This window comes from Suricata suricatta, chromosome 16 (genome assembly GCF_006229205.1).
Source record: "Suricata suricatta isolate VVHF042 chromosome 16, meerkat_22Aug2017_6uvM2_HiC, whole genome shotgun sequence".
NCBI lineage: Eukaryota > Metazoa > Chordata > Mammalia > Carnivora > Herpestidae > Suricata > Suricata suricatta.
Window position 1 is genome coordinate 46,167,727 of NC_043715.1, and position 15,120 is coordinate 46,182,846.

General features: G+C 58.8%; 1 protein-coding gene and 1 long non-coding RNA gene across 3 annotated transcripts in view; one reads left to right on the top strand and one right to left on the bottom strand.

The window, feature by feature from the left end:
* The window catches only part of EGLN2 (egl-9 family hypoxia inducible factor 2), a 9,010-nt gene extending 244 nt beyond the window's left edge, over positions 1 to 8,766 (top strand). Inside the window, exons 2-6 of one of the 2 annotated variants that reach the window (XM_029925101.1) lie at positions 991 to 2,063; positions 6,872 to 6,991; positions 7,435 to 7,571; positions 7,764 to 7,831; positions 8,117 to 8,766. In XM_029925101.1, the coding sequence (XP_029780961.1) occupies positions 1,227 to 2,063; positions 6,872 to 6,991; positions 7,435 to 7,571; positions 7,764 to 7,831; positions 8,117 to 8,172 (1,218 nt within the window). In that variant the 5' untranslated portion in view covers positions 991 to 1,226 and the 3' untranslated portion in view covers positions 8,173 to 8,766. The remainder of the gene's footprint in view (positions 1 to 990; positions 2,064 to 6,871; positions 6,992 to 7,434; positions 7,572 to 7,763; positions 7,832 to 8,116) is intronic. The other variant, XM_029925102.1, reaches the window with a different exon arrangement.
* Positions 8,767 to 8,809: 43 nt separating this feature from the next.
* On the bottom strand, positions 8,810 to 9,192 carry LOC115280302. The gene is made up of 2 exons (XR_003903734.1): positions 9,154 to 9,192; positions 8,810 to 9,073 (listed from the first exon to the last, which is right to left on the bottom strand). It is a non-coding gene; the product is annotated as an uncharacterized LOC115280302 (long non-coding RNA).
* Positions 9,193 to 15,120: the final 5,928 nt, after the last annotated feature.

The following is a 15,120-nucleotide window of genomic DNA, read 5'->3' on the forward strand; positions in this document are numbered from 1 at the left end:
GAGGTGTGGGCGGGGGGGGGGGCGAGGTGTGGGGGCGCGTGCCGGCCCAGCGTGGCGGAGCGCGGCGGCCCTGGGAAGGGAAGGGTGGGGGTAGGGCGTGGGGGAGGGAATGCGCTGGGCACGTTGAGTGCCGGCCGTTGGGGGAGGGGTAGGGTGGGGGTGGGAGCGGAGAGCGCGCGCCGGCCTACTGGGAGGGGGTGGCGGAAACCCAGGGTCCGAGCCGTCCCCGGGCCTGGCCTCTGTCGCCCGCGGCGCCGGGAGCCGGGAGGCCCGCACCGAAGGGGGTTGGGAGGGGCCGCCGTCGCTCGTCCTGTCCCCTCCCCCGCCCTTCCCCCTGTCGCCGTGGACCCTCCCCCGCGGCTGCCTTCCGTCTGTCTGTCTGTCTTAGGCCCTCCCTTCCGTCTGGGTGTGTGTCAGCCTTCGGCTGGCTTCCTCTCGTTGGGCTTAGGTTGACCCCTCCGCCCCGTTCAGTCCGGCCGTCTCAGGCTCGCGCTCCCAGCTTCTCCCCGGTCGGCTTTTCCGTCTCAGGACCCCCCATTCTCTTTGTCTCTGGACTCCCCGGTTTACCCTGTCTGTGGAGCCTCACGGTCCCTCCGTGCGTCCCTGGAATCCCCTGGCAGAGCCCCCCTTGTCTGTTTGTTTCCAACTCTCGCGCTCCCCACTGCCCTAGCACCCCTTTTCTACTCCAGGCTCCCTCTCTCCGTTCTGTCTTCTGTGTCCGAGGATGCCCTTACCGCAGCCCAGTGACTTTGGGTCATCTCCCCAGTCCCACTCCTTTCTTCCGGCTGCTTCTCTCACTGCCTTCTCTCTCCGTGATCCCCCCCACCCCAAAATTCCCGTGGTCCTCTCCCCCACTTGGCCTGGAGTTTGGAGGGGTCTCCGTGGCCGAGTCTGTCTTCCTCCCCACCGCCCCTGCCGCTCCTCACTGCTACCCCAGCCAGACTGCCTCTGGCTCTTCTCACATTCTGTTTCTTTTCTCTCCCTCTTCAGCCACCCTGACGGGTCCTTTCCCAAGCCCCTAGGGGCGGTAAAGGACTTGGAAACCAGCGAGCACCCCCAGGGCGCGAGAAGAGAGTCTCCTGCCTGCCCTGCCTCACCCTGCCCCACGCCAGGCTCAGGCTTCCCGGCCCCCGGCTGCATCAAGTGGAGGAGGCGGAGGCGGAGGAGGGTGGCACCATGGGCCCGGGCCGTGCCCTCCATGCCCGGGGGATGAAGACGCCGCTGCCATGGACAGCCCGTGCCAGCCGCAGCCCCTGAGTCAGGCTGTCCCTCAGTTGCCGGGTCCTGGGCCAGAGCCCTTGGAGCCTGGCCGGGCCAGGATGGGGGTGGAGAGTTACCTGCCCGGTCCCCTGCTACCCTCCTATCACCGGCCAGGAGTGCCTGGTGAGGCCTCGCCCGGGAGCGGGACCCCCAGGGTCACAACCACTTCCACCACTGCCAGCCCCCTGCGGGAGGGCTTAGGTGGGCAGGATGGTGGTGAGCTGCGGCCGCTGCAGAGTGAGGGTGCTGCAGCCTTGGTCACCAAGGGGTGCCAGCGACTGGCGGCCCAGGGCGCCCGGCCTGAGGCTCCCAAACGGAAGTGGGCAGAGGATGGTGGGGACGCGCCTGCGCCCAGCAAGCGGTCCTGGGCCAGGCAGGAGAACCGGGAGGCAGAGGCCGAAGGGGAGGGCGGCCTGGGCTGCAGCAGTGGCCGTGGCGAGGCCAGCGCGGGGCTGAAGGAGGAGGTGCTGCCCGCGGCACCCGAGCGCCTGGCCCTGGACTATATCGTGCCCTGCATGCGGTACTACGGCATCTGTGTCAAGGACAGCTTCCTGGGGGCGGCATTGGGTGGCTGTGTGCTGGCCGAGGTGGAGGCCCTGAAGCGGAGCGGGCGCCTGCGTGACGGGCAGCTGGTGAGCCAGCGGGCCATCCCGCCTCGCAGCATCCGCGGGGACCAGATCGCCTGGGTGGAAGGCCACGAGCCGGGCTGCCGGAGCATTGGGGTCCTCATGGCCCATGTGGATGCTGTCATCCGCCACTGTGCTGGGCGCCTAGGTGGCTACGTCATCAACGGGCGCACCAAGGTGAGGCTACAAGGGCCTTGTTGCGGGGTTGGGGGGTGGGGGGGCAGTTCTTCTTCGGGTGCCTGTGCATCTGGAGACTGTTCTTCTGTCTTTTTCTCCATGCCTGTCTCCTGGGCTGTCTGGTCCGTCCCGTTGTCTGTCTCTGGTCCGTCTGTTTTGTCTTCCAGGCAGGAGAACCAGGAGACAGAGTGGGGAGGGTGGCAGTGGTGAAACCAGTGCCAGGCTGAGGGAGGAGGTGCTGCCCGCTGCGCCTGGTGCTGGACTCCATTGTACCCCCCCACCCCCCCATTCCATACACTGGCATCTGCAGCGAGGACCACTTCCTTCCTGAGGGTGGCACTAGGCCTGTGTGCTGCCCGCCACCTTTGCTGTCCTTCCCCGTCCTAGACTCCTCTGCATCCTTTCTGTCTTGTTTATCCATCATTTCATTCCTGTTGGCCTTGGTCAGCTTTCTTGATTCTCTGTTTTGTGTCTCTTGGTACCTTTATCTTGATTTAGAGTAGTTGTTATTCATTCCCTTTTTTTTTTTTTTTTTGGACACCTGCCAGAAGCACACATCCTCTTTTAAGAAAAATGCTTGTTCGTGGAGCTGATGGGCTGTCAGTGCCTCTGGCTGCTCACTCAGGAACATGGGGTCAGGAGCGCTGCAGAAGACATTGGTCCACAGGGCCCTCCTGGGCAGGGCCTCGTAGGGAGTGTCTGCTTCATGCCAGTGATGCCCGGCTGGTGGCGGGGCTGCTTGCTTCCCCGCGGGCATGAGGCCGTGTTCTCGATGTCTCCCTCCTTCGTCTGGTCCTGCTTCTGTGCAGCTTCTTTCACCAGCTGGAGCTGGCTCAGGGACCCAGGCTCCCCCCAGGCCACAGCCAGCATCCTCCCCACCTAGCTGGAACTTGTCCTGCCCTCCCTCCCTCTTCCTCCCTTACCTGATAGCTAGAGAGCCAGAGGAGGCCTTTCCGGGGCTCTGCTCCTATGAGGCAGGAGAGATGAGTGGGAGTCTCTCTGGCCACAGGGTGTTCCGCACCTTCCACCCAGGTCACCCATCTTCACAGGACAGAGTTTGGGGGGAGACCCCGAAAGCTGAGTGGCCCAGAGCAGTATGCTTCCCTGAGCCTCAGTTTTGCTCCTCCACAGGATAGGAAAATCCGTTAGGTCCCTGGTGTGTCTTCGGCGGTTTTAGGAGGGGAGGGGAAAGTAGAGGAAGCAGATTTCTCCTTTGTCACTTTGGATGTGGTTGGGGACTGGGCCCTGACTAAGATTAGGGGCTGGGGGTGTTGGGACTGTTTAGTCTTGGGTGACTTCTGTTGACTGAGAAGGGAGGGGAGGAGCCACCCCAATCACTGGAGTTCTCTCAGACCCTTCCCTGCCCCAGTGAGACAGCAGCTCCAGGCTTCCCTGCCTTCAAAGGGCAGCATCTGGCCTCCCTCCCCAGGCTCTGTAATAAGAGTGTGCTGACATGGGTGGCCACAGAGGTGTTGAGGGCACAGATCACCAGTATGGCTAGTGCCAGTGACAATTTGCCTATCAGTTTTTTTTTCTTTATGTGTATTTATTTTTGAGAGAGCGTGAGCAGGGGAGGGGCAGAGAGAGGGAGACACAGAACTCAAAGCAGGCTCTAGGCTCTGAGTGTCAGGACAGAACCTGATGCGGGGCTGGAACTCAGGAACCAAGAGATCATGACTTGAACCGAAGTTGGACACTTAATCGACTGAGTCACCCAGGTGTCCCGTCTATTGGTTATTCTTGAGTGGAGCTTCTATGTTTTCTTCTCCCAACTCTTTTATTTTTGAGACAGAGACAGAGCATTAGCAGGGGAGGGGCAGAGAGGGAGGGACACACAGAATCCGAAGCAGGCTCCAGGCTCCGAGTGGTCAGCATGGAGCCTGACTCGGGGCTCAAACCCATGAACGTGAGATCATGACCTGAGCTGGAATAGTTGGAGGCTTAACCAACCTTAGAACCACCCAGGCGCCCCTTCTTCTCCCAACTTTGTCTAGACTCTGCTGAGTTGACCCTGCAGATGGGAGAGAGTTGACTCCCACTGGCATCAAGAGCAACCCTAGGGCACCATCGGGAGGGCCTGGCTGGTTTGGTTTGCCCTTTAAGAGCAGTTTAGAGGTGGGGCTGGCTCAGGCCCCAGTTTGTGTGTGTCTGTGTGTTGGGGCTTTTGGCACATTGTCACTGGTGGTCCTTAATTCTTTAGTCTCCTGGCTCTGATTCCAGCTGCCCCTTCCCTGCGATGGGAGGGTGAGGAGCAGACTTCATGTCACTCTGTTTGTTGTCCCCCTCCCTTGTGGGAGCAGGAAGTAGATGCTCCTCTGGGGCCATGGTGTGTGTTGTGGGGGGATTGGTGGGAGTTTAACACACAACCCCCATTCCACGTTCCATGTGAGAATACAGACGCCGTCCCTGCATGCATGGCGGGAGACCCTGTGTGAGGGTGTGCAGGGCTGACAGGTTGGAGTCCCTGAGACCCAGAGGAGTGGTTTCATTGGCAGCTACTGCCAGGGCGCTGGGGAGACCAGCTCGGCCCTAGAGGCTTCCGTCGGCCTCCTGTCAGGCCAGTACTAGGTAAACAAGTGCTTGTGCTGATTTCACATTGAGAGGGTAGAATGGAAGATCAGCCCAGGTGCCTTCAGCTGGATCCTCAAGGTGTCCTAGGACCCAAGGTGTGAATAACAGGGAGGACCAGGGGAAGTGTGTTCCAGGCAGGTGCAGAGGCCTGGTGGCTGAGCTTGGCCTGGTCCGAGAGCAGGGAGGAGGCCTGAGGTGCTGGAGCAGCGTGATGGGGACAGTAGACGAGATGGGTGGTCTCGGAGGCTGAAGCTGTGGAAATACAAAATGTGTGTTTTGTATTTTCATCGGATGCGGTGGGGGTCTCAAAGGGATCTGAGCAGTGACGAGCTGGAGAAAAAGGCCTCTCACTGTGTGGGTATGGATTGTGGAAAAGGGGCTGTGGCACCGGAGTCTTTTCCCAGCCCCGTCCTTGTGCGGAAGCGGCACAGTCTCCCCTGGGATTCTATCTGGGGAAGGCTTGCCCGTCCCTAATCAGTGAGTCACTGGTGGCAGATCACCTGTGCATGGCCACCTTCTTTCCTCCCAGTGGGTGGCCCCTCAGAGACTGGCCCATTTACAGGGAGTGAGCAGTGTAAAGAAGATTCTCCTGAATCGGCGGTGTGGGGGCCAAGGCCTTGCCCTGGTGCTGCCGGAGAGAAGCGTGGCTCTCCACTGCCGGGTGGCCTGGCCCCGCCAGAGCCCTCCCAGCTGCTCCTCGCCAGGGCAGGCGCGGGCTGTTTCGGGTACACGTGTTCAGCGCAGAGCTGTCTCCCATTGAGGCTGGGGTGAGTCCTGGGCGTTGGAAGAAGGCTGAGGATCGAGTTGGCCTGGCAAGTCTGTTTTGGCAGCAGATGCCCATCTTCTCCGTCAGGAATGCTTATTTCAGGGCTATCTTTCAGGGCAGTGGCCAGCAGGTGTAGCTGGGCGTCAGTGGGGGGCGTCAGCTGGGCGTCTCTGGCCTGACGCCAGTGGCAGTGTGGCTCAGGGCGTTGAGACAGATGGTCCAAGGAGCCAGAGGGTCTGCCTGCCAGTACTCCCCATTTGCCTTATGCGGTCCTCCCAAGTGGCTTTGGGCAAAGGGGGTGATAGGGACTTTTTTTTCCTTTTTATTAGTGTCATTTTAGTCTGTGTTTTGGCTCTCCGTGTGACAGGCACCCTGCTTGGTGTCTGCCCAAACGTTTGACTTGTTTGCTTCCCACAGCTACCTGTGAGGTAGTTTGTCAGCTCCGTTTCATGGATGAGGGACCTGAGACAGGGAAGTGAAGTGTCTTGCTTGATGTACAGCTGGTGTGGCAGCACTGGGACTTGAACCTGGGAGCTAGGTCTGAAGGAATGCCTAGGCCCTTTCCCTCACACCACATCCACGTTTCTGTCCACTCCCTAGTGAGAAACAGGCCCCCTGAGCCGCCAGGGCCTAGGCCTCCACGTGGTCAAGGCTGGCCAGAAGGACAGCACCCACCAGGGGGAGGAGGGCAGGACCCTGGGGCTAGACGTGTACACAGTGAAGCCAAGACCTGGAGTGAGTTCTGTTAGGTCTCTGGGGGTCAGGAGTCAGGGCTGTAAACAGAAGGTGTTTATTACAGAGGAGGCCGTTGAGGCCCCCTAAGGGGATGGGGCTGTCAGGGGCTGCCCGGCGGGCCATCCTTGGAGTGGGGGGGTTAGATCTCAGGTCTGGTGACACTCATTCGCATGTGTAGGAAACATGTGGGCTTATTTGTCGTCCAGGACTGCAGCCCTCAGCATTGCTGCACCTTAGGATTGCTTCGGGGAACCTTTACAACTTCCAGGCTCCTCCTCAGACCAGATGTTTCAGAACCTCTGAGATGGGCCTGGACATTCGCATCCTAGGTGATTCCACCCTGAAGTCAGGGTCAAGAACCTGGGGTGCAGAGCAGTCAGGCCACCTTCTTCCATACCAGAAAACATTTAAATTGGTGTTATTCCACAACAAAATCTCTGTGGGGGGTTGGGGGGTTGGAGATTAGATTATCTTTAAAAAGTAAAACCCTCAGTTGCTCATTGAGCCCCATCTGGGTGCCAGGCTCTGGGCATGTGTGTGTGGCGAGTGGGTTACTCAGGCGCAAGAGCTGAGGTTTCTGGTAGATGGTGGCTGGACTGGAAAAGAAGGTCTAGGGGCTGGAGCTCTTAGAGGCACAGACAGGGGGCATGGAGGGGTGAGAAAGGGGAGGTAACGGCTGCCTCCCCAAATATCCCTGCCTGGCCCCAGTAAACCCACCTCCATCTGTCTCTGCCAGGCCATGGTGGCGTGTTACCCAGGCAACGGGCTGGGGTACGTGAGGCATGTTGACAATCCCCATGGCGATGGCCGCTGCATCACCTGTATCTATTACCTGAATCAGAACTGGGACGTCAAGGTAGGGGGTGAGGGTGAGGCGCCTGCATCCGCTCCATTTGCCACTCCCAGCTCCGCTTCTGGCATTCTCCTGGTCTTCTCAGTCCACAGCGGGGCAGTGCCATCGGGGGAAATGGCACTTCCTCTCCAGCTGACCGTGTGGTGGCAGCACCCCCCACCCCCCACCCCCCATTTGGTGAATGGTGCTGTCTGCCCCGCCCCCTGGTCTGATGAACACTACCCTGCCCCACCCCTCCCCCCCCCATCCCATTTCCTGTCTTTAGTAGCTTCCTGCCCGGCTCCATGGTGATGCAGACTCTGGGCTGTCATTCACTGTAAGAACCTGAGTGGTGGGAGGGAGTGATGTGTGCCCCTGCCTAGTCCCCTTGGTAGGCTCCAGAGGGCAGGGCAGGGCAAGGGGGCTGAGCCGGCCAGCCCCCTGCCTCATCCTTGGCCTGCCCTCAGGTGCATGGCGGCCTGCTGCAGATCTTCCCCGAGGGCCGGCCTGTGGTCGCCAATATCGAGCCACTCTTTGATCGGTTGCTCATTTTCTGGTCTGATCGGCGGAACCCCCACGAGGTGAAACCAGCCTATGCCACCAGGTATGACGTATGCTTGTGGAGATGTGCTCAGGTGGGCTGTTCTGTGCCAGCAAAGACTTGTCAGACCCCCGGGAGGGGCCTAGATGGGAACAGACCCAGGCTCAGAAGGGTGAACTTTAATGTCACTGGGTATGGGGGCTGGAATTGAAGAAAAGTAATCTAACTGCCCTTCGGGGCTGCTCTGGTCCCCAGGTACGCCATCACTGTCTGGTATTTTGATGCCAAGGAGCGGGCAGCAGCCAAAGACAAGTATCAGCTAGGTACCTGCTTCCCACACGGCATCCCCTCTCTTTAGCTCTCACTATTCCACGTGCCTCACAAGGCCTCAAGTCCCCGGATTCACCTTGTTGCTCTCTTAACTAAATTCTGGGACTCATTTTATTCTGCTCTCTGCCCATCTTCTCTATTCTGTAGACACCCCACTCTCCCAGCACCCCCAACATGAGCTCCATTTCTTCTGGTCCTCTCCTCCGTCTTCCCAGGTTTTTCTTGGCCTCTGTGTCCCTTCCCTGATGACTCCCTGTCTCCTCCCTTCTTACTCCCAGCATCGGGGCAGAAAGGTGTCCAAGTACCTGTCTCCCAACCTACGACGCCCACCTAACGGCCGGCCCCAGAGCTGCATGGACAGACAGCTTGCCCTGACCTCGGGAGAGCCTTTGGCCCCGTGCTGATGGCCCGTCAGCCCGCCTGTCTCGGTGCCTGCTCCTTTTCTGCCCCCGCTGCTGCTTCTGGCTTTGCCTCTGTCCTGCTTGGTGTGGAGGGCTCCGTCTGCCGCTGAGGACCGAGGAGGAGGACAGACCTCTGCTGCCCTTTGGTGGCAGCTGGGGCTGTGGCCTGGGCAGGGGCCGGCGTTGGGAACTGCCGTCACTGGAGCCAGGGGCCTGTGGCTTGCCCTGTCTGGTGGTGCTCCTCAGACGTGGAGAGCTGCAAGGAGGCATTGCCGCCTCCCACCAGGACGCAGGATTGGGGTGGGGACGTCACGGCCTAATGCTGGCAAAGGTTTGTTGGGGGAGGGAGTATCTCCAAGCCCCCCCCAACTCCTCCAGCCTGGAATGTGAAGTGACTCCCCAACCCCTATGGCCATGGCACCTTTTGGACTAGGCTGCCACTACGTGGGCAGAAGAGGTGCTGAGAGGAGCATGGGCGTGAGAAGTCCTGTCAGCCAAGAAATAAAAGTTTACCTCAGAGCCGCAAACCTCTGACTCTCCCACTCCTCCTTACTGCTAAGGAGACCTACATATGTGCAATTCAGGGTCTTTATCGACCAATGCAGGAAAGGAGGTGTGCGGGCCTGTGAGCAGAGGCTGGCTGAGCCTGGCCTCAGCGGGCCACCAGGCGAAGCTGGAAGGCCGGAGGGATGTTGCCCAGGCCAGTGTACCGCGGGGTGAGGTCGATGCCGCCGGGGCTCCCCGCAGGGAGCAGGCAGAACCGCTGCAGGATGGTGGTGAGGAAGAGGAAGATCTCGGATCTCGCCAGGCCTGCACCCAGGCACATCCGCTTGCCTGAGGACAGGGGGATGCAGGGGTGAACCGTGCAGCCGGGGAATGTGCCCAGGCTTGTCCCCTCCCCGTCCAGCCCATACCCTGGGGCAAAGGGCATGAAGGCATCTTTGCTCTGGAACTCGCCCTTGTCGTTCAGGAAGTTGGTGGGGTTGAAGCAGTCTGGGTCCTTGAATCGCATGGGATCCCGGTGTGAAGACACGAGGAGAGGAACCATGAAGGTGCCCTGGGGGGATGCGCGGGGATTGCCCCGTGGACGTGGTTAGCCTCGGCCTTTCATCCGTACAGCAGCCCACGTGGAAGCCACTGGGAAGGTGGGCCCCCTTTTCTGCTCCCAGGGCTTTGTGACCCAGAATTACACATGCTCAGGTCTGATGAGTTAGGTTCTAGACGCTGTGGGGCCCCACACACAATCCCCGTGCTCTGTGCTACCTTGGGCAGGAAGTAGCCACGAAGGTGGGCGTCCCGGGTGAGGGCGCGGGGCAGCCCTAGCGGCAGCACGCTGATGAAGCGCTGGATCTCGTGCAGCACGGCATTGGTGTAGGGCAGGCACTCACGGTCCTCCAGCCTCGGCGGGTGTGTCCGACCTACCACGGCGTCCAGCTCGGCCTGCACTTTGGCTGGGGTGGGCAGAGGGGGTGAGCTGTCTCCCAGCCGTCCCCAAGCCCTGGCCCCTCATCCCAGGCTTGCCAGCTCACGGACCTGCCACCTCAGGGTACTTCAGCAGAATAAGGAGCCCGAAACGCAGTGTGGTGCTTGTGGTCTCAGTGCCGCCAAAGAAAAGGTTGCGTGTGGTCATCACCAGTGTCTCCTCCCGGAAATGGCTCTCTGAGTCTGTCAGTTCCTGCGGACAGAAATGGGTGGCTGCCACATGCCTGGCACCTCTTGGTGGGTGGTGTGGGTAGATTTAGGGTTAATAGCGGCCTGCACCTTCTCCATCTGATCGAGGAAGCAATCGATGAAATCGCGGGGCTCCCCAGGCTGCCGTGTCTGTTGGTGCTGCCGGATTTGCTCAGAGATGAAGACCTGAAGCTCCCTGAAGTTTTGCAAGATTCGGTGGTGCGGACCCGGGAGCCAGTTCAGGAGGGAGGGGAAAATATTGTACATCTGGGGGGACATGATGGCAGCTGGACCATGAACAAGACCCTTAGTTCCCCTGCGGGGAAATTGCACCGGGACTTTGCTCTTTTTGTTAAGTAGGCTTCATTCCTAGCCCAGAGCCCAACTTGGGCCTTGAACTCATGGCCCCAAAATCAAGACCCTAGCTGAGATCAAGAGTTGGACACTTAACAGACCAAGCCACCCATGTGCCCTTGCATCAGGATTTTGATGTTATAAGTTCTAGAACTCTTCCCTTCCAAGATTCTAAGACACTCCATCTAATCCAATGTAGGCAAAGTATGTAATCGGGGCTTCCCACAGTTTGGGCATGGGAGGAAGGGACTGGGGTGGGCCCTCTCACCTCACCCCATCTGGAACTCATGATGTGAAAGTTGTCATTGAAGAGGTCCAGGAGCCTCAGGAACTCAGGGTCCTTATAGCCATAGCGGTTCCCGAAGACCACCGAACAGATAACATTAGATACGGCATTATCTAGTAGCTGCCGGGGGTCAAACGGCGCTCCTGGGGGTGGGAACAGGACGGGGTCTTAATGCGGTGGCTGGGCTGACTGGCTTCATTCCACTACAATTACTTCCCATGCCCCACCTCCTTTTTAATCTCTACACCCAACACGGTGCTGAGGCATGCATGCATGAGTCCCACACTCTATCAACTGAGCCAGCCAGGCGCCCCACCAACGCTTTCTTGATCATTTGGTCACATCCGAAAAAGATCCCTCTCCTTTCCCGACCAGGCCGCACCAATCGTAGCTTGAAATTCTCGAAGCAGACAAGCCGCCTCCTCCATGATACGCTCTATGGTCCGCGTTCCCAGCCCAAACTCCTTAAGTGCTCCCAGTGCAAAATTTCGCAGAGTCAGCCAGCGCCGCCCGTTAGAAAACACGATGCCTGGGGATGGGGCAGAGAAGGGGCGGCCCAAGGAGTTGGCCACGCCCCGTCCCGAAGCGTCCGGTCTTGGAGCCCGCTTCCTCGCCACCCTTCACTCTGCCGCTTTCCAGACCTCTCAGCTGCAGACCCAGCCTTCTCGGTCCTGTCCGCACATTGGCTTCACCTCTACTGGTCTCTTACCAGTGCCTGATCTCTTTGGCTTTGACTCTTAGGCTCTTCTATTGGCCTCAGGAGGAACCAGCCCCCCCACCCGCCCCCAAATTCGGTCCCTTTTAGCTCCTCCCCACCTTCTTGCTCTTTGCCTTCATTGGCCTTAATTCTATTAGGCACCGCCCCGTTTCCCCGGTCCAGCCCTTTAAGTCCCTCGAACTGGGTGGTCCTGACCAGCACTTCCACCGCCGCTGGGGACTCACCGTTTCCGTGAGTGAAGCGTTAGAACACAGGCATGGCCCCGCGGCCGGAGAAGACGTCCGCCTGAAGCACTAGTGCGTCCCGCAGCGCCGAGTAACCGCACAGAACCACTGCAGGGCGCGGGCCCAGCCACACTGTGAACACCGGGCCCCAGCGGCCAGAGAGCTGCACAGAGCCGGTGCTCAGCGGGTCCCGGTCGGGACTCTTGACCCCCCTCTTCCACCCCAGAGCCCCGACCCCATCTCTCTCTAGCCTTGGACCCAGGAGTCCTCATTTCAGCCCCTCGCTCCTGGCCGAGGCGCTCAGATCCCCACCTCCTCCTTCATCCACAGGAACCCAGAACCCCAGCTCCCCCCTCTTCTCTCAGGATCTGGAAGAACAGGTTCCCCTTGCACTGCACCCTCAGAATCAGGCCTCTGGGCCTTGGGTATTCCCCTCTCCACCCAGAGCCAGGAGAGCAGATCTCTCTGCACTCCTACCCCCATCCCCCGGATCCCTGATCTGAATTCCCACCCTAGGCTCTTCCTCCCTCAGGACCCTTAAACCGGCTCAGGCTCTCTGTCCCCTCCTCCCTCAAACAGATACCAGGGCTCCCAGCTTCCACCCCCGGTCTCCTCCTTTCCTGGAACACAGGACTCCAGCCCCTCAACCCTCCCCAGGACTCATAGGGTCACAGCGCTCATGTCTTCATTCAGAGAACCAGGTCTTCCAGGCCCCAGCCCCACCTCCACTCTGCCCCCCCACCCCCCAGCTCTCTGGGCTACCTCCATGAGTGCATGGTCCAGCCGTCCAGACTCCAGCTGCAGCAAGTTCCCCAGCAGTGGGAGCGGAGTGGGCCCGGGGGGGTAGGACACCCCACCCCAAGTCTGAGTGCCTTGTGCACCCCAGCCCCGCCTGGCTAGCGCCAGCAGCAGAAGTACTAGCAGCAGCAGCAGCAGCGCTGTGATGCCTGTAAGCATCATGCCGCGTGTCCTCCATGCCTGCCCCTCTTTGCCTTTATGTGATTCCCTTTGGGTCTTGGGTGGAGCAGGGGCGGATACTGGGAGTGGGAGAGGTGGGTGTCTCCAGAGACCGCTCATCCTGCAGAGTCCCCAATCCATGGTCTCCACCCAGCCCCCCAGCTCTCTCACTGTTGGGCCAGGCCCAGCCTGCCCTATTTGGCAGCTTTGTTTGCATCTTCCATGTCTATACACCTGGCCAACGGGGGCACCCTACTGAGCCTTTGGGTCCTTTGGGTCCATCTTACTTGGCCTGTTGGTGTGCATTTCTGAATGCCCAGGCCCCCTTTGGGTCTGAGACCCCCTGAAATTTCTGATTCCTAAATACGTTTGTGACTTCTAAAAACACCCCTAGTGACATACCCATTAGCCTGGCACTCCTGTGCCCTATGCTTGTGATTCCTAGTGACTTGCACCTGAGCCCTTCCATGCCCTTGGCTCTTGGAAACTGGTGTACTGTACCTGTCTACCAGACACTCCCTCAAACCCCCTAACCTGTTGGCACACATCAGCCTGGCACTTCTGTGCCTATTCTTGTGACTCCAGGGTGCCTTCCCCCATGCTGAACACCTTGTACTTTGCTGCCTCTATTCCCAATGCTCTGGCTCCCAGATGTCCCCAAATGTCCTATACCCATGCTACCGTACCCCATGTCTCCAGTTTCCCAAAAGCCTTGCTGGGCACCCCCACCTGGGGCCAGGCCTTGATGGCCACGCCTGGGGATGTGGGCTGGAGGGCACTGGGGGCCCAGGGGTAGGCTTGGGGATGGGGCTGAGTCAGAGCTCAAAACACTGTTCAGGAATGAGGCCTACCCTCCCACCACCCCTTCCTCACATGGCCTTGCCTCCCGACAGGTGCCTGGCACAGGGCCCAGAGGCGGGGAGAGGGTGGGGGCTGTGCACTGTTTGGAACTGGGCTTGTTTCTGGGAATGTGTCTCAGTGTCTCTATTTACCTTTCTTTCATCTCTCAAGGTCTTCTTCACTCTCAATTTCTGTTTCTTTGTTCATCTCTTTTTCTGTTTACTCTCAGTATCTGCTTTTGTCCATATCTGTGATCCCTCCCAGTTTGTCTCCAAACCCTTCATCTCCCCTTCCCTGTCTCCCTTCCTCTATCTCTGCTACGAGTCTCTCTACCTGTCAGCCTTTCTGTCCAGGAACCTGATGACTCCAGAGACAGCAGGGGTGCGGTGGGGTGTGGCCTCCCCTGACCGGCCCCATCCCACTGTGTCAGCCTTTCAGAGGAACTGCTTTCTCTGGGTCTCTATAGGAACCTGGCATTTGTTGTTCACTTCTGTATCTCCACCATTAAAATACACAGTGCGTACTCAGTAAATGTTTGTTGAATGAACACATGACTCTCGGTATCCCACATTCTGTTTCTGTCTTTAATTCAGACTCTATTTTTCTCCGTCTCTGTCTTTTGCTGAATCTTTGTGACTGTCTCTCTTCTTGTCTGTCTCTGACTGGTCTTTGTGTGTGTGTGTGTGTGTGTGTGTGTGTGTGTGTTTATTTATTTTGAAAGAGAGACAGAACATGAGTAGGGGAGGGGTGGAGAGAGAGGGAGAGAGAGAATCCTAAGCAGGCCCTGTGCTGTCAGTGCAGAGCCTGACTCAGGGCCACATCTTATGAACCTCAAGACCATGACTGGAGCTGAAGTCAGACGCTTGACCGACTGAGCCACCCAGGCGCCCCTCTATCTCTGTTTTAGAATCGCCTTGTCTTCCTTCTCTCTGGGCATCTGTCCATTGTCTCTCTGTCTCACTCCTAGTCTTTGGTTTTCATGATCTCTCCCATCTGTCTCTGCATCTGTCTGTCCTGTCTCTCTTATCTCTTTTTCAGTATTTCCATGTGTTTCTCTTTGCTGTCTCCCCATCTTTCTTTCTCAGGACCTCTGAGTCTCTCCCTCTCTCTCTCCACCTCCACCTTGTTGGCCCGTGGTGGGAACGGCGTGGGGATTAAGGAGCCGATGCCTATAGGTGTGGGGACTGCCTATAAGTCTCCATAGAGCACGTCGTGTCCCAGCTTCTGGATGGCCTTGGGGAAGCTCCATTTAGGGTAGGTCACCCAAGCCACCTCCGCCCATGGCTGGCGGCAGAGGGCCCCGCAGCTCTGAATCTGGCTCCTTGGAGCTTAAGACGCCAGCCTGCTCATTGAGAAAAGCTTCCGTCAGCAGGATGTCAGACTCACAAGTCCAGTCCCAGGTTGGGAGGTCCCAGGCCTGGGACTGCTGTCCCCGCCCCAGGGGGAGAAATTGCAAGACAAAAGAATGGTCCTTCAGGCTTCCTGGTGTCTCCCTTCCCCCCTTCATCGCCCTTCCTCTCTGGCTTTCTCTGGCCATTTCGCGTGCCGCCTTTGTCTCTCTCTCCTCTCTGTCTCCCCATTTCTCCGTCCTTGTACTTCTCTGTGTTGCTCTGTGTCTCTGACGTGTGAGGTGGAGGGGACCAGCGTTGGAGTCCGCGTCCTGGTCCCAGCTTCTCCTGCTCTGGCCGTGTGATCTTGACCAAGTCATTTCATCTCTGTCTCTAGAAGTGTAACATGCTGCTTTGTCTCATAGGGAGATGGAAGTGGGGGCTTTAGAGTAAATAGGAAGTGCTGTGTAAGTCTGAGTAAGTATTTCTCGGTCTCTGTGTGT